Source organism: Hypomesus transpacificus, chromosome 18 (genome assembly GCF_021917145.1).
Source record: "Hypomesus transpacificus isolate Combined female chromosome 18, fHypTra1, whole genome shotgun sequence".
NCBI lineage: Eukaryota > Metazoa > Chordata > Actinopteri > Osmeriformes > Osmeridae > Hypomesus > Hypomesus transpacificus.
The window spans coordinates 8,651,885-8,670,328 of NC_061077.1; the positions used below are offsets into that span (position 1 = coordinate 8,651,885).

Consider the following 18,444-nt stretch of genomic DNA (forward strand, 5'->3'; position numbering starts at 1 on the left):
TACTTCTGTAAAGAAACACTTTTTAATATTAATGATTTACAAGAAGAAGAAAACTTTACATGTACAACCTCAAACAGGAACATGACACTGATATGAACACTATTACTTTAGAACATTAGTACATCTTGTATTTAAAAAGAAACATCAACAGGAAATGTCCTAACAAAATGACACACTACTATTTACAAATGTATATGGGATAACACTGATTATAAGCACATATAACTTGAAATTATTCTGTGTCTCTGTAAAGCAGTAAGCACTTTATTTTCTTTCCAGTTCTGTGTAAGAGACGGTCCCTGTGGCTGTGTATTATATTGTGTTTGGTGCTGTCTAAGTGGATTATTTACAAATGTATCAAGTAGCCAAGCAAAAAAAAATTCTACAGATAAAATTACATCATTTTTAAATTTGCTTTCGAGCTGAATAGGAGTGCCTCATCTCACATGGTGTTACAATTGAGATACAACTATTAAACTGAGCTATGTGGAGCAGTATGTACTGTCCAATATTCATTTAAAAGTCACATTTAGGTTGTCTGCACATCTCAGAGCCAAAGCTCCTCTAACTACCATTTAGGAACAGTTGAACACAGAGATAAGCAATGTTCCAATTCTATGTCAAAAACACCATTGAATCAATTAACAAAGACAAGTGCAAGGAAATACAGGATTTGTAGGATACACATATGGCTGTGAACAAAACAAACTGTAATCAAAAGGAAGAGCTTGACCTGCAAGACTCATAATAAAATAAAACAAAGAGATAAGGCTATCATTTTCATGGGTTAGAAAGTAAATTCTGGGATTATTTGATTCCCCAAATTTCTAAAAGGGCATTGTCAAAACCAGTAAAAAATAAACTGGGTTCAATTTAAAAGTACTTTGTTATTATAACTGTTCCTAATGGATGTCATGTAACACAATCCATAACATAAAACATATTATTGATCTATTTCTGAGTTTTGTCTGACTGTCTTTCTCATGTTCTCTTGATTAATCCTTACTACTCAACACAAAATGTACCTCTTTTGAAATTACAAGGTTAACATTGGGTCAAAAAAGCAATTCTATACAGGGACTATACAGGGACAGGGACTAATATCTTAACATCTTGTAGGATCAGAGTCCAACGGTCCAATCTTTTGTATCTGTAATACTGTTTTTTGGGTTATCGCACAACTTCCGCAAACAATTTAATAAAAAATTACATGGGACGTAAATGTACCTACAATATGTATACAATTCAGGTGGCATTTTATCCAATGAGACTTTTAATACACTAGGGAGATTAGTTCCACACAATTATTTTGTGTTGAAAAGATAACTAGGCACAGAGACTTTATGTAAGTGCTCTAACCAAACATATGTTATATACTGGTACCATGTTACTTGCTTGTTTTCAGTTTTATATCTATAGCTCAATTTTATGGTGTCATCAGATAATGACGCCATAACAATCTAAAAACACAATATAAGTGGTTTCAGCTTGACCACAAATGTAATGTAGATTTTACAGAATGTACATATATTTACAATTACAACAGTGAAAACAATAAATAAGTAAACTAAGATCTAATTGGGCACACGGTCACATAGTGGTAGCTATATTTTTGTATCCACCCAAGTATGGCCATAAGCATCTGCTTATTGATGATTTCACCAAAATAATTTACACTCCTTGCTGACCTACTTTGGAAATGGGGTAAATACATATTTTCCATAGTAGCCCATAATCTTTGTTGATTTTAACTACTTTTCAACAGTTTCATTGCATCAAAAAAGTTTCCAGGATTGTGATTATAAAAAATCTTTCCCAATGCAATGTCATTATGTCACAATTTAGTGTCCCTTTGTTCACAAATTTATTGGATACATGTAACATCTTGGAACATCACTGCTTGATAGTTCAAGTACAATAGACACATCCAGAGAACTGCATAAATGTACAACTATGTCCCTCCATAAAAATGGGAAATAAAAATACCTCAGCCACAGCAAAGTATTAACATTTCAAACTCATGCCCAACTATTTTGTCCATGAATTTCTCATTCACTGGATTTCTCTCAGTGGAGATCTCTCTCCATGAACTCCTCTTTGATGGAGTGCTTTCGTGATACTTTACAGTCGGGCATGTCGAAGCCGAAGTCGGGCCACTCATCAGCGGCTGCCACTGCAGGGGGGCCGGTGCCGGGCCGGTTGGGAATGGTGATGGTGTGCCGCACACGAAAGTGCACAGCCTCCATGACGCGTTGTCGCTGGAGTTCGCCACCGCTGCCGATCGCCATGGCAGTAGCAGCTGCGGACATGTTGCTGCTTGAGCGAATGAGCTGCTGGCCGTGATAGTCGTGGTGATGGGGGGGACCACCTTGTTTCATTTCTTGCAGGCCTCGCCAGATGGCCAGACGGAACTGCTCAGGGATCTTCAGAGCACCCAGGTCCTATGGTTGGCAATGATAGAGAGAAAAATCATGGTGAAGGTGAAGGAGAAGTGGGGAAAAGAGAGCCAAGTAAACTACATACGTAGTATTAGTAACATGACGTTGTGCACTTTCTGAAGCTATTACCTCAATGGACAGAGTTTGAAGGTGGTAGATACTCTGGAGGCCTTGGGAGGTGAAGTAATCAATGCAATTCTGGCAACCCAGACTGGTTAGAAAACTGTATGGAGAGAAAAGCAGTGCTATTAAGATTTGGCGTATTTTCAGATTTAATTAATCAAGTATTCCTAAAAGAACGGGACATGTCAAGCAGAAACAGTGTTGTGGTAGCTCTGCTTCGCACCAGGCTTAGCTTGATAAATTGTTATTCCCATTTACTTGTCTGTAATATGCTCTTAGAGCTCTATAGGTGTTTAGGGGTATGACATAAAGTAAAAAATGTGAATAGCAAAGTAAACTGATTAATTTTATTTTATTTCACTGATTAAAATGCAATTATGGGAAGAGAAGATAATACAGTCTTAAATTATATAGCAGGCTACTTTTACACAATTAAATCAGTGTAGCCCATGATTATTGTATGTCACAAATGATAACAAACCATCTTTTAACTACAATATGATTTTAAAAGTAAATCATTAAGTGCATGCAATGTATTAATGATTCGTAAAGCCATTTTGATTTAATCAAATCCTTTATTATAAATACATCCATATAAAAGTATTTGCTACATACAATTTTGACAAAACAAAAACAAGACAAGACAATAACCCATTTACCTCTGGGTTCATAATTCAAGACACTGCCAAATCAAAGCCTTAACAGTGGGACACAGTAATGCCTAAATTGTAAACCAATTGCATCAAAACATCTGAAAATATGCATTCCTTGAACATCTATTCACTGGGCATTTTCAGACCTTGTTCCGATGCAATGTGAAGAGATCAAGAGCTTAAGATTCCACTAAGGGCACAATGTTTTACCGAGTCAGATGGTCAGGTCATGGTCCTACATCTGACAAAGCTGAGATAAGATGAGCTTTTTATATTGAATATGCTGCTTTAGAAGGCCATGTGGATTGGATGGATATGAGACTGCAACTGGCACTTTTTATTGGAAAATAGAATCTAAATCTTGAATAAATTGGCCTGAAATCAAACAAAGGAATATAGACCTTCATATTGGTCTATATTTAACCTTGGTAGGCAAAGTAGGAGGCCCTGTTTCATTTTAACTGCAGTTTCACGCACTACATTAAAGTTTGCACATGAGGCAACCCAAATGAATGCTGGAAGCAAACACTTCATTAAGGTAACATTGCAACTGTTATTATATAATTTGGCACTGGTGGACTAACATCGCACCCAACAACAACTTAGATGTCTATTTATGGCTCTTATTGGCTAGTTTTGCTTGTGACAGTAGGATAAAAGAAGTCATTGGAGGGTGAGGTACCTGACAAGGCTGGGGTCAGGGTTATACGGAGGGGGAGGGGTGCAGTGCGATGTAGACACCATGGATTGGCCGCTGTGTCCGCCATTCATATCACCGTTGGTCTGCATGTGGTGACTGTTGAGCATGTTGGGACCTGTCGAAGGACAGATGTCATAGATAAATTAATAAAGACAATCAATAGTTGTATCACACATGACCTTGGTACAAGGTTTCCCCAGCTTTATTTAGAAACAAAAGTACTCTTGGAAAGGTAACGTTCGTAAATTACGTACTGTATGTGCACCCACACCCACACCCACACAAACCCAACCAGACAGACACTCACACTCACACTCACCCATATGGGTCATGTTGGGGGAGGGTACAGAACTCTGCTGAGACTGGTGTCCCACTAGTTGGTTGACAGAGGGCAGTTTGCTGATGCCTCCATGGACATGCAGCTTGTTCATGTTGGACAGAGGAGAGCCATAGGAGGAGGGAGATGCTACATGGCTCCTGTAGACCAGAAGATGACAAGAGAAGTGTAAGAAACCCTTGAAGAGGTATAAGTTACAATATACTGTACTGTGCAATGTACTGTTGTTTTTGTCTTATGCATTCTTTTAGTGTGTCAGTAGAAAGCACAATGTTCAAATAATTCTGAAAGAATTTCAGAAGTTTTCAGCACAAATACATAATTTTCTTTCAAGAAATGTGCACAGTAATGTATGTGTGTGCAGCTAGGATACATCGTAAGTGTCAATGTATCTGAGTGTGTAAAAAACAATTAAAAGGATATGCCACGTGATGAATCACGAACAGAATGTGAGGGTATGGAAATGCTTATGGTCACGTATGCAGCCAACTTACTGTCTTTGGAGCATCTGCTGCTGCTGTTGTCTGTAGGAATCCACAAGCTGTTGTGGTACGAGCTCCACTAGCTCTAGACTGTCCTTGATCTTCATTAGGAGATCAAAGTTCTCTCTGCCACGAACCTGCACCACACAGACACACACAGAAGCAAACACAAACACACAAGCATGAGCACCAACATGAAAAAGCACGACCAGCAGCAATGTCAGGGAGAGTAGGGAGTCAGATGGCTGAGCGGTTAGGGAATCGGTCTATTAATGAGAAGGTTGCCGGTTCGATTCCTGGCCACGACAAATGACGTTATGTCCTTGGGCTAGGAATTTCACCCTAACTGTACTTACTGTCAGTCGCTCTTGATAAGAGCGTCTGCTAAATGACTAAATGTAATGTTTTTCACATTCATACAGTCAGGGTTTATTTGTGGATGAGTGAAACCAAAACTGGCACTGATGTGGTGCTGCTGAACAAGATTCCTTACAGGAATATAATAAACCTCCTCTTCTCCATGCCGCCTCTTTTTCATGTTGATGTTTGGATTAGGAATGTTTGGAGCGGCCTGTTTGAAATCTGGAAACAAAAACAAAACAAAACACCAATTTGATGTAATGTGTTACGTAAATGAAGGATTGTGGGAAACATTAAAGATATTCTAAACTTTGACCGAAGGGAGACCCACTGCGCTTGTTGTTGTTTCCGTTCTTTGCTACATTCTCGTTCAGGGCTTGCTGCTCTCTGAAATGGTCCTCGTCCGCTTTGCGGTCTCGTCCTGGACAAGCACATATTCGACCTTCAAACGACCTTCGTCCCAGGACCTGACCACTTTAAGAGAAAGGTTATACAAATTAAACTATTTTTCAGAGGACCCACATGTTCATCATTAAAACTGGGTTTCAATTACTGTTCCATTTAACTATGCTCTGTGTGGGTAATTTCCCCCTGCTGGGAAAACATAATGCAATACATTCTACACAAGACATAGACAAGTTATTTGGTATCGATTACAAGTCACTCACTCTCTTGTTTCCAAGGTGATGATAATGAGGATGGGTCTTCTGTTCATTCCGCCAACACAACTGCTGTTGCACATGAAGTTGTACAGGATGGTGGTAAACTCAGTCCCCACCTATCAGAGACAACCACAGGACCCTGTTTAATATTGGTATGGTGACACTATGCCTTGCACTAACGTCTCACAGCAAAATGGTCCTGGGTTTGATCCTGGGTCTCTGTGTGGAGTTCTACCCGTGCTCACATAGGTTTCCTCAACAAATATAATGTAATCCTAAAACACGAAGAACAGATTTCTCTCCTGCCCATTTCCCTCGCTAAGACATGGATGAGCATTGGACCGTGGCCCCTGGTTACTGTTGATATGGTAGACCATTGCTCCTGGCTGCCTTTGGAGGAAGGACAGCCAGATGGGAAAATGGAGAGGAAGCATTTCTTCATTGGACTTCCTGCATGTGTGTGTGTGTGTGTTTCCTGATGTCGCTGCTCCCTGTGCACATGTAGGTGTCACTCTGTAAAGACGAATACATGTTGTTTCTTCTTCTTCTAATCCTGTTGACTGGAAACCCCAAGGTTGTTATCAACCTGTCTTTAAAAGCTATTTTTCATTGACCCTAGGTGGCGGTATGGCTGCACATCAACTAAGAGAAAGTTGTTGCAACAACGCAATCTACAGTCATTTGTACGTCACATTATTCTTGCTGTCTCTTACAATGTGATTTTTCACCACTACTAGTCTAAACAGGACATCTCACTTCTCTCACAAGTCTTTATTTTCATGTTGTATTTTATTAATGTGTTACTATTTTACATTATTATTGTGCTTCTGTATTCATATGTAAACAATTGATTACTATACGTGCTTGCTATAAGGGGGGCCTGAATACCTACAAATCACTTTATTTCTATCATATCACACCTCCATCAATTTAATAGAATGTTCTCATTATAAGCCTCCTGTTTTAATCTTGGGCATGTCACACCTCACCACACCCTGGGAGCTTGTTAGGAGACACTCACCTGTGGGGACTCATAGGGAACCATGACACTCTGCCTGCCTGTGATTGCATCATCCACATACTGGGATAGGTTGTTCCCCTCTACCCTTATCAGGTGGCTGGCTGGGGCAACCTGGCCTAAAGTGAGAACAGATTGAAGAAAAAGTGAGAGTAGGTTCACTTGGCCTCAGGTCTGCTTCGCTAGATCACTTCCAGTGTACATATCGACTGGAAGGATGACCTTTTGAGCATGTAAATATTTGTAAAAAATACCATCATTGAAGTCACGTCCTAGTTCATGATTGGGGCAGCGTTTGACCACCTCGGTGACATGCTCTGCTTTCTTGTAGACAGGCATGGCCCGGATAACACTGCCATGCGGTGGTGTGGAAGACAGCTTGACCTGGATTGGACAGGTCTTGGCAATCTGACAGTAGAGCTTCTTCAACAGTGGAGAGTACTAGGGAGGCAAAGGCATGGGCATTAATGTTTGAGAGAAAAAGGGAATTGTCTGTTATGTTTAGAGTACTATGCTCATTTTATTCATATTTGATATCAAATTTTACTTAAATTTCAGTTTAGGATTTTACAGAAGACAGCCTTAACATTGAAATATGAATTAAATAATAATAATAAGTGAATGAAAAGCAGTATTCAACACTGAACAGTAAGATGAGTAAGTAAGAATACATGATAGACAGGAAGAGGAAGGCATATAAGTGATCTGTGAATTTCTAGGATAATAGATCTGTTTGGATACCTGACTGAAGGGAAACATGCATCTTTAAAGATCCCTTTGTGCTCTCTGACAGGCACATCTGCCATTACTGATACTGGCAGTCATTTTGCCGAAAGCATTCAAAAGCATCCAAAGCCATTGGGGGAGAGGGGGATGTCTCACTTAACAAGCTTCAACATGTCCTAACACTATCAAGAAATCCCAGAAATCCACCTGAGGACATCAAAATGGGACCTTCCATGAAAAAAGTGTGTTTTGTGTGGACTTGCTACTCTGAAGCTAAAGAGAATCTGAATGCACATGCAGCAATGTGCTCAAGGGCAAGTGTAGGGATTGTATGATTGTTTAACTTTTGTACTTTTACTTAATTTAAGATCCGTATATGTTTATTGTTTGCACCTTCCTGCCACAGTAAATTCCGTGTTTGTATAACATACATGACCAATAAACCAAATTCTGATTCTGATACAACAATTATACATATTTTCCCCTGTAACAACAAAACCATCAGAGGGAATGCAGTTCTAATCCTTCCATTAGTCTACGGATCACTTTTACATTTTTACACCACAGTAAGATACCTACAAAACAGGACTTACAGTTTATACCTTGTATATGGATTGTGTTTACTGACTAGGATCTCCTATTGCTGAATGTAATTCCCATTTGAATTAGAGTGATCACATCAAAAGCTCAAATCTGCTTGGATTCCTTGTTTTGACACTGTAATCACATTACAATCCCCTAAAGGCCTTAGGGTGTGTGGGAGAAGCTGAATCAACACATTAAACTATTCTGTACAACTTACATATTCCTACCTGTGCTGCATGTCCTGACAGCTCATCCATATGATGAATAATTATTTTGAAAATGACAACCTGTACTTTCTCACCGTTGAAGACTAAGGGATTTGCCCAAACAACGAATTTATGAAAGAAATTATAGGTTATAATCTTATGTCTGAACGGATGGTAAAATCTTTGCCAAATCATGGAATTACAAATTACAGAAAAACAATGATATGTAAAAAATATATATATATTGAGGGTTCATCAACAAATAAGCAGTTATTCAACTATTGATGAATAATATTGAATTGCAAGCTGAGCAATCTGTGCAAACTAGCTGTTGACATAAGTAAGCAATTGTATGGTCTGAACAGTTGGTTATCTGTTTGAGCACAGTCACACCTGAGTGTACATACGAGTCATAAATCTCTCTCTCTGTTTCTCCCTCTCTCTCTATCTGTCTGAAATTGTGTGGGAAATACGTCTCAACCTGTCTTTTCTCCCTTCCTTTAGTTTATATACATCTGTCATCAATGGGGTGTTAAGCTCCTCAGAAGAGTCGTTTGGATGATGCTCTCAGATTAGTGAGCGGAGGGACAACTGGTATGAAGTTGATATGGTACACAAATGTTTGCCCTGTTTCAGACTAGATCTACCATATCAAGACAATATTAGAACAAGCAGATGGCTCCGTGAAAGTATGCTCAGTCCAGCATAACATCCCCAAACGATGGATTACCGAGATATGAGGATCTGATGAGGCAAGGTGGGCCAGTGGATTTTCCGATACAGAGAATAGAGTAGACAAAGATGCTGAAGCAAAGAGATGGTGGGTCGGAGCACTTTGAGAGAGCAATGGAGGTAGAGAGGTGAAAAGAAATGAAGAGAGGATGGGAAGAGAAGCTGGGATGCAGAGAAAGAGGTGGAGGAGTAGAAGTGTGAAGGAGAAGGCCAGGCTGCTTCACCATGAGTAAGCCCTCCCTTCCAGTGGACCAGTAGATGCAGGTCCAGACATGTAGTGATAATTACCAGACTGTCATCCATGGAGACATGCTCTAGCTTGCCGACTGCAAATTCGGTTAACTGTCCAAAATATGTTAACACACGCAGGAACCGGCAATACCCCGTTAATCACCTTGGCGCATCCACAGACAGCAACGCCTCTGCTCTCCCTCTGTCAGCTGTATATGTTGGAGAGATTCCTCTCAGAAAACCCATGGAAATTCAATATTAAGATGAGAATTACCCACAGTCCTTTGATGTGCTCTAATAGCTGTTTGTAAGAATTTGGAGATTTGGAGAAAGATGTAATCATCTGCCTGTCTGTCTCAGTCTCTCGAACGCCTTCCTGTTGAATGTGCCTTCTACCGTCTGAATGTTGTGGGTGACCATCAAGTTTCACGTGAATGATTTACTTTCCAGGGGTATGTTTCCCTTCAAATAGTTAACACATTGCAAATGTTTTTCCAACCATGTTATCTGATTGTACACAAACGATGATCAAATAAACATGATACAGATCGCATAAAAGACAACACTGTGATGGGGTGAGTGGCAGTGCTGCTGGAGATGAAAGCCTTACTCACTGCTCACTGTGTGTGAGGGGTCTCTCCAAAACTGACATGGTTCATAGGACATGTACAAGCAAGCTCAGGTCTCAGTCGGACAACACGTCAAACCATTATGATCAAAGAGATTTATGTTCAGTCAGCAGAATTGGATGTCAGTCTATCATACAGTATTACTTTGGCTCCAGTCTGGAATGATGATGTGTGTTACTGTGTCCTCCCATATGCAGTCTATGTGCATGTGAGGACATGCACCAGTACCACGTATATGAACAATCCTCATTATCAAGTGTGTTTTCCCAACTCGAATGCAGAGACAGAGGAGAGGATGGAGAGAGGAAGGATGAGTGGTCTGGGGCGTGTTGGGGCCCATGTCCTGACGGAGAGAGGGTAATAGCTGGGAAAGGCAGCTTGGAACATGCTGGGATGCGCAGCATGTTCTGGCCTGCCTAGCCCTCACACACACCCAACCAAGTGTCGTAGTGTCGAGAGGGGTCGTTATTGGAGAAAGCTGAGGTGTTATATCTCATTTCCATCCTTCTTCATCTTACTCCGGAGCCCCAGGAATGTTTTATGTTGTCATGCAAAGTCGTCTTTTTGAGGAACTGCATGCTTTGAGCATTTACCTCTAATAAAGCATAACCATGTGTGGAGAAGACATCCAACTCTGAAAAAGTCAGCTATGAGATCAGTTGTAATACAGTGGTTTAACATGGGGTGAGGTGCACTCCTTGTATTAAATATTATAATTATACAAGGCATCATCGTGCAGAAGGTGCTAAATTCTATTCTATTCATGCTATACTATTCTGTTAAGGCATCAGTGTCAGTTATTTACATTTTACATTTACATTTAGTCATTTAGCAGACGCTCTTATCCAGAGCGACTTACAGTAAGTACAGGGACATTCCCCCCCGAGGCAAGTAGGGTGAAGTGCCTTGCCCAAGGACACAACGTCATGGTGTGGCCGGGAATCGAACTGGGGACCTTTAGATTACTAGCCTGACTCCCTCACCGCTCAGCCACCTGACTCCCCAGTTATGACACCACCAATCATTCAACAAAAGCATGTTACAAAAACCCAGCTATGCTGTAGTCTGTAGTGATGTATTCTGTGTTAAACATACAAAGCAATTAAAACAGATGTGACTTCAACATTGACCTAACATTGCAAAAGAACCATGACTGTCATGACTGTCAATTTAGCAATGACCTCTATCCCAAACCATTTAAATTGCAAAAATTGCTTAAATTGCTGAAACACAAATTTGGTTGTTGCATGCGCAAGATGCCCAACCTACGGTCTGAGCAAGGGCAGAAAAAAGAGCATGGAAAATGTCAGCATGATTAGTGTGATCACGAGAGTGAGGACAGGATTGGTGTCTATGGAACACTAACAAGCACCTTGTAAGTGATAAAAAGCTTTCTCTGCTGCAGCTTGAGTATTTAATTCCTTAAACCTGCATGCCATCAATGCCAGCTGAGATCAGTGCCCAACTGTAGGTAGGTAGGTAGGTAGGTAGGTAGGTAGCTTAGTGCAGTGAGTATGCCCCTATGGCATTCCCCTCTGCCTGAGGCCACACTAAACTACACCCAGCACAGCCTGTTGCTAACCCCCTCATATCTACCACAAAGTGACTCAATCCACCCTAGACAGGTATCTTTGTGTAGATCTATTCATGTAGAGAACAAGCCTTAGACTTAGGATTAAAGATGTTGCACACATACTACACACACACACACACACTATCACGCTCTCTCTCTGTCTCTCTCTCACACACATACACAAAAGTACAATGTGCAAACACAAACTCACACTTTTACAACTCATTTTGGGAATCCCCTGCATTACAATAGGCTCTTTCATTTGAGATCTTGAACGCAATCTCTTCCATTATTTGAAACTGTGGATTTTGGTCCTGAAAACGTAATCAAATGGTCATGGCCCCCATTAGGCACACATTTAGGACCAGCCTTCTCTCCCTAATCCTAACTTCGACCATAAGGGAAAACTGGTAACACCGACCAAGAAACAATGTTTATGAATACCTTTACAGGTTTAGGTGCACATTCATTCAAAGACCTGCTCCTTGACAGTCAAACTGAGGGACATACAGTTTCAATGGACACAATTGAATTGTTCTTTTCACATCATGATCCGCCCTTTTATAGAGGATGAATTAAAATAATCACAGGCTTCAACAAATCCTCTTTTTTCTGCTGGCTCATCTTTCCTAAGCATTAGCCAGTCAAAAGTACTCTGTCATGTAATAACAGTGTATCTTTTCTCGCCGTGGCACTAAACATTGCTCTAACACTCAGTAACTACTGCCTCCAGGTAACAAAACAATGAAGAGTGCTTTAATTGTTCTGTCAGCCAGACACGCAAAGCATCTTAGGATACCTCTCTCGCTGTTAAACCTTACATTGTATAAATGTCTATGTGGTCAAATAAAAAATGTACACAAAGCGATGCCTAAGCAACTGATTTAAACAAAGTTCAGGCAGTGCATGTGCTATCTTTGTAAGTAGATTTATGTCCATATGGAACATTTTTAAAATGTCCTTGATAGAACAGAATGTAGTCTTAATTGGTAAAGACACAGTTTATACCTTCTCGTCTACACCACAAGAGATACTACAGAAAAACACGACATAAGTGACTTTCGGACACATACTAATTACTCAATCACACATTTTAGTGTAACACTGTAAAGTTAGTGGAGGATTTGTTTGATAACCTGGCATGACCACGAGACAACCATCTGCCACTAGATGAGGGTGTTTTTAGATTTCTTAATTCACTTGCTTGTTAATGGCTACTTAATGTTTATCAGTAAGACTACATTCAGAGTGTTTGTTTCTTAAAACATTCCAAATACCCTCAAAACATAGCAATTAACTTCTATTATCTTTATTTATGTCTGAAAATGGTTTCCTGAGGCTAATGTTTTCCCAGTGTATTTTTGGTTGCCATGAGGTAGGAGTGTGAGATAAGCCTGAGTCACAATGGGGATGACAGAGCTGGGTTGACAGACACTTGTCATGTAGACCATCCATGAGAGAGCAGAGTGGGGCTCCAGGCACCAGAGGTGACAGCCAGGAGTGTCTTAAGCTCTCTGAAGAAAGAGAGAGGGTCAGAGACCACCACTTCAGTGGTGAGGGGAGGATCCGTTTACAGCATCACCAAGCGAGAACAGAAGACCCCCCATGCATGAGTACTTTTAACAAACAGAACCTAAAAGAAGCCTCTCTAACTCACGCTACACTCCACACACGTACACACACACACATATACACACACACAGGAAAGGAAATGTGGTATCCCCTTTCACAGAGGTCAACACTCTGACAGACACAGGGTTACACCTTTCCTGGGGTGACTTCTTATTTATCCAAGAAAAATCACAGTGCTCCTGTTTTAAGTGTCTTTAGACAAACTTGTAGATTCCCTAGTGTTTTGGTCTTTAGCTTCAAAGGTGCAACCACCACAACACAATGACAGAATAACCATGCATCGGTTAGTCAAGTATTCACTTTTTCTCAATGTCACTTTATCTACACATCAAAATTGCAGAACACAAACACAACTTGTTATACAAGAAAATGGTTGTTTGTGGTGCCTGATTGCATCAAGCCACTTAAAATGTGTTCAAACTTGTGTTCAATACACTCCCAGTGTTTCCCACACATAGACTAATGTGTGGCGGTGCGCCACAAAATCAACACCGGCCGCCACACATTGCGTTTCGTAAAACATTTTTTTTATCACTATTTAGGTTAAAACACGCAGCGTATTCGTTCAGCTGCATTTCCTTTCGCCTGCTCTCCCTCCGTCTCTCTGTCACTCATGCGTCTTTCTCACATATGCATACAGTCACAACGTCAGCACACGTTAGCAACAATGCATACATATGCCGTTCTAGTAAGACCGACAGCTATATCAGCGAGCCTTCAGCATTAGTGCGTAGCTAAAAGTCGAGGAAAGTTGAGGCTACTTTTCGCTAGGTACCTTACTCACATTTACATTTAGCAGACGCTCTTATCCAGAGCGAATTACAGTACTCGAAGTTTCCCCTTCGTTCTTTTGGCGAGAAGTCTCAAGAGCTAGCTTACCCGGCGTCATGGAGCCGACCAGTTAAATAGTTGTTTAGCACTAGCGTTGCTACATGCATAATGCAGAAATGATATGTTAGTTGTTGTTAATTTGTGAAGGTGTGAATCATTTTGGATTAATATTACATTAAATGTAAAATAATTTTTTACCCCCCCCACCCCACCCCTCCCCGCCACAATTAGATTTCTAATCTGTGGGAAACACTGCACTCCTCTCATGAAGCAACCAAAGCTATCAGAGCCACAAGGGGAATGTACAGAGAGAAAAGGAAGCGATGGGTGAGACAAAGAGCACCAGAGATACACATACAGAGTGTGTGTGAGAGAGACCGACATAAATACATTTGATCAGAACATGACCTTGCTCCTCTGTGCAAGCATGGCTGTATGCATGTGTGAGTGAGCGGGTGTACACAGTATGTTGCATGGCGACAAGCATGCTTCCTGCCGATCAAACTCTCGCTCAAATCAATAAAGTCAACTCACCGTCCAGGTGGCCGACTTAGCGGTGCTGGACTGCTGAAAGGTCACCTCGAAGGTGTGAGGCCCCGGATAGTCGGTGTTGGAGGGGATGGCGGGCGCCGGTGACATGCCGTCGAAGGTGGAGTTGGGCTGCGAGTAGGGCGAGGGAGTGGGCACAGCTGAGGTGTTCTCTGAGCTGTAGGGACTGGTGGACGCCGCGCGGCTCCCCAGACTGGCCTCCATGCTGCTGCTCAGCAGGTTGTACTGGGACTGGAGAACCAGGGAGGGAGGAAGTGGAGGAGGAGGAGGGAGGAAGGTGAGAGGGAGGGGGAGAGGAGGGGAAAGAAAGAAAGAAAGGGAGGATACAGGTAAAAGACCCACCTGGAGAGATACTTCAATTTTTGGACTAGTGAGAAGGGTTCGGGTTACAATTGTGAGGGCTCTGAGACAGCGCAGGAGGATCTTGGTGTGTGTGTGTGCACATATGCCCCCATGCTTCCAGATTGTGTATTTGCATTTGTGTCAACAGTATACGCTCTCAAGCCTGTATAAGAGTGTGTGTGTGGGTGTGTGTGGGTGGGTGTGTGTGTGGGTGGGTGTGTGTGTGTGTGGGTGGGTGTGTGTGTGTGGGTGTGTGTGTGGGTGGGTGTGTGTGTGGGTGTGTGGGTGGGTGGGTGGGTGTGTGGGTGGGTGGGTAAGATGGGGTATCGGTTGTTTTGTGTAGTTCCCCGAGGGAGTACATTGGGGTTGTAAAAGACAAGCATAACCCATGCTCTGCCTAATTGCCTGCCATTCCCCACAGCCCTATCCCCCCTTTTCCCCTCCCACCTCAAACAGACAAGGAGGATTTGTACTACTGTGGTAGGAGCTAACACACCACCACTGCTCTTTGTAAGGCTGGAGACCAGAATACCCATACACACAGGTTGAGGGAAACCTGGAAGGAAAAGTGTTCTGTTTCTGTCTTTGTCAAGTAGCACACTGTGATCCATTTAGCCATTTTTGTGGTCCCAGAGCACTGACTAGAAAAATATACTAGAAAACACCAGAACTAGATCAAAGTCAATAGATATATTTGAAATGTTAAAGGACAACACATCAATTATATTAATGCTACAGTAATAGTAGTGAAAATAAGTCTATCAAATGCAGTGGTTTGTTGGGTAAGTGCAGAAGCTCATAACATATTCACATCCAAATGGTCAAGACAAGAGGTGGAAATATCAATTAGTAGAAAACTGCTCAGTCAATAGAATATTCACAAAATAAACATACTGATGTCAATAAACCAAAGGTTATACCAACTGCATGGCCTGTAGCCAGGCAGAACAAGCTTTCTCAATAAACTGAACAACACTGAAGACTGAAGCAACATCTAAATACAAGACCATAGAATCAATTACAGTACCTTCTTTTTCACGTAGTACATTCTCCAAACAGGTTGATATTTTCTCCTATACAAACTGTCCTCAATCAGTGGTATCCAAACACAACCAAAGAGGGCAAATAAAAGAGATCATAGCCTAATCGTAGGGGTTCAGTAGAGATGTGCATGAATAAACACACACACTCATACACAGGTACACACCCACAAAAACCCTAAATAACCTTCAAAGGTAGTGAAGGTTAGGAAATCAGACTGGTCTACAGAAAGAGAGGAGATGCACTGAGAAAAGCAGAGGGAGAGAGGGATGGGAACCCAAAACATGGCATGATGTTCTAATTACGGCAAGCCCGGACTTAGACAGCAACATCGGAGCAAGTACACACATGCAGGAAAACACCTTGTGAAGGCCCGCGCTAGGTAAACACTGTCTAGTCTGACATGCCTTAAAATGGGACACACACACACACACATAAAAGACTGAGAAGAGTTCAAGGGTCAACCTGGGAAGAGATAGTGGGATTCCATATAAGGAAGATGCAATTGTCCATATTTGACCTCCTCCACATATCAATACTGGTAAGGCAAAAGCTTTTAGCATTCCTAAGTTGTACGACGTGTCTATTTGGATTTTTTTAGAGCTGCCAAAATAACTAAATATGTTTTTTTTATACTAAAAGACAAAACTAATTAGATTGACTTATGAAACGGAGAAAGCCCAACATCTGAAGCTACATATTCTATTTTCATTCTACATTTCTGTTCCAAATGATTATTAATTATGTGTGGGAGAGTCAACGCTCTACCTCTAAACTTCCTTTCATCCAGTAAGTCAATAGTGAAACTTTCACACCACCAGTATACAAAGCTTCTATGAGCAGGTTTCTGAATGAAAATTTGTAATTTACTGATAGTTAATAGTATTTATTTCATGTCTGATGGCAACTCAGTAACAACAGAGTATTAAGTACCCATATACCATAACAACCATAATCCACAAGCATCTTCCCCTCAAATAAACCTTTTCAAAAATGCAACTGTTGATGCTAAATAGAATATGAGATTTGGTATTCATAAAAGCAGTGAAAACAAAAAAATGTCTAATGGCTACGCAACGCTCAGGGGGTTTCCACTGCAGCCCCCCCACCTGTGCTACAGGTGTGTTCAGACTAAAAGTCTCAGCTTGTGCTGTAACATGTTGAAACAGAACAAAAATCCCTACTGCCACTGTGTGTGTGCAAGTGTGTGTGCATGGTATTGTGAGTGAGTGCATGTGTTAAAGCATGCGAGTTTCACACCTCAACAAAAGCTAACGTCCCCTTTGGCTGCTACCGAGCATCTACCAATCAACTTTCTAAGTGAAGCCGGCCACAACAACCCTCACTAATCACAATGAACAAGGCACCAAAGAGGTGAACTCCTGGAGAGACTAGCGCACTTTTGCTGAACTGTGCACTAGGCTATGTGCTACCTTTTCGACAGCAGCATCTGGGACTGGTATAAGATGATGTATAGGCTACTATGTGGTAAGCTCACAATGGTGCTGTACACAACATATCTTGAAAAGTACCTTTGTGGAGTAGGCATAGTCTAGGAGTACGAGTTAGCAATCACTGAGAGGGGAAACTTCCGCAATGGAAGAAATACCAGAACACTGCCCTCTGTTGGGAGAATGTGAGAGTGCATCAAACTTTGTGCCTCCAGTATGTGCATGAGTGCATAGGCGTGTTTACACCATTCCTTGTTTTAAAGAGGAACATATACCTCATCGGTACAGATGTTCCCTTCATAGGCTAAATGCTATAGATTTATATTCAATTACTTTCAGAGGAATTTGCATATTCAATCATTCACAAATACCTACACAACCTTTCCAGTTGCCTTGTATGACCATTAATAACATGACAACCCATGGTATCATTCATCAGTGCCAATCAGAATTCAAATCATTATAAATTGGCAAACGCTTGTTAAGAAGAAATCAACAGGTTGGAATTGTCACTATGTATGAATGGAGCTATAATAAAATAAATCAGAATACTATCCTTTTTTAAGAACATGGAAGTATATTCCCCAAAAGTTATTCATAGTGTCATTTTGTTTTTACACCACCAAAGAAAGGCTATATAATTCATATTTGAGAAATACAATACAATTACTTTTATTTAAAGGACAATCTATCAAGGTCTACAGTATGCACAAAAGAATTGCATATGGACTTGACCTTTTGCCGACCTCTTACTAAATTTTCCATCCAGCCAATCACAAACAAATCAATTTTTCTAAGAGCCAAAAGCCAATCCACCTGTTCAAACTAAGCATGTCATTATTGCAAACAATCGACACAACAAAACCTGAACTTCCCATACAGAAATGCACCACAACAAACGTCTATCTATAATTAAAAGGTAAATGACTCACTGAGTTATTTGTCAAAGGTAACGTCCACCTACCGTGCTGAAGCGCTGTGTGGGGTCACTAATGTACAGCATCTTAGGTGTCCTGCAGGGAGGGAGGGGCTGCCAGAGGTGCTCTCCTCATCCGGCAGACATAAGACTAAGAGCTGACTAGTAGTGATGTTTGGTCAGTTTGGTCATTATTCTAGACCGCATGCATGGTCAAGGTTTCAGCT

At 41.1% G+C, this 18,444-nt stretch overlaps 1 protein-coding gene and 1 long non-coding RNA gene across 3 annotated transcripts in view; one reads left to right on the top strand and one right to left on the bottom strand.

The window, feature by feature from the left end:
- The window catches only part of tp73 (tumor protein p73), a 26,570-nt gene continuing 8,126 nt past the window's right edge, over nt 1–18,444 (bottom strand). The window contains exons 1-12 of one of the 2 annotated variants that reach the window (XM_047039471.1): nt 15,837–16,182; nt 14,453–14,698; nt 7,028–7,214; nt 6,777–6,892; nt 5,762–5,871; nt 5,425–5,567; nt 5,227–5,315; nt 4,746–4,870; nt 4,234–4,391; nt 3,897–4,029; nt 2,568–2,661; nt 1–2,441 (exon numbers count right to left, since the gene is read on the bottom strand). In XM_047039471.1, the coding sequence (XP_046895427.1) occupies nt 2,067–2,441; nt 2,568–2,661; nt 3,897–4,029; nt 4,234–4,391; nt 4,746–4,870; nt 5,227–5,315; nt 5,425–5,567; nt 5,762–5,871; nt 6,777–6,892; nt 7,028–7,214; nt 14,453–14,698; nt 15,837–15,857 (1,797 nt within the window). In that variant the 5' untranslated portion in view covers nt 15,858–16,182 and the 3' untranslated portion in view covers nt 1–2,066. Of the gene's footprint in view, nt 2,442–2,567; nt 2,662–3,896; nt 4,030–4,233; nt 4,392–4,745; nt 4,871–5,226; nt 5,316–5,424; nt 5,568–5,761; nt 5,872–6,776; nt 6,893–7,027; nt 7,215–14,452; nt 14,699–15,836; nt 16,183–18,444 lie in introns of those variants that run through there. The other variant, XM_047039470.1, reaches the window with a different exon arrangement.
- The window catches only part of LOC124480310, a 3,136-nt gene continuing 930 nt past the window's right edge, over nt 16,239–18,444 (top strand). Inside the window, exon 1 of the long non-coding RNA XR_006957536.1 lies at nt 16,239–16,391. This is a non-coding gene — a long non-coding RNA (uncharacterized LOC124480310). The remainder of the gene's footprint in view (nt 16,392–18,444) is intronic.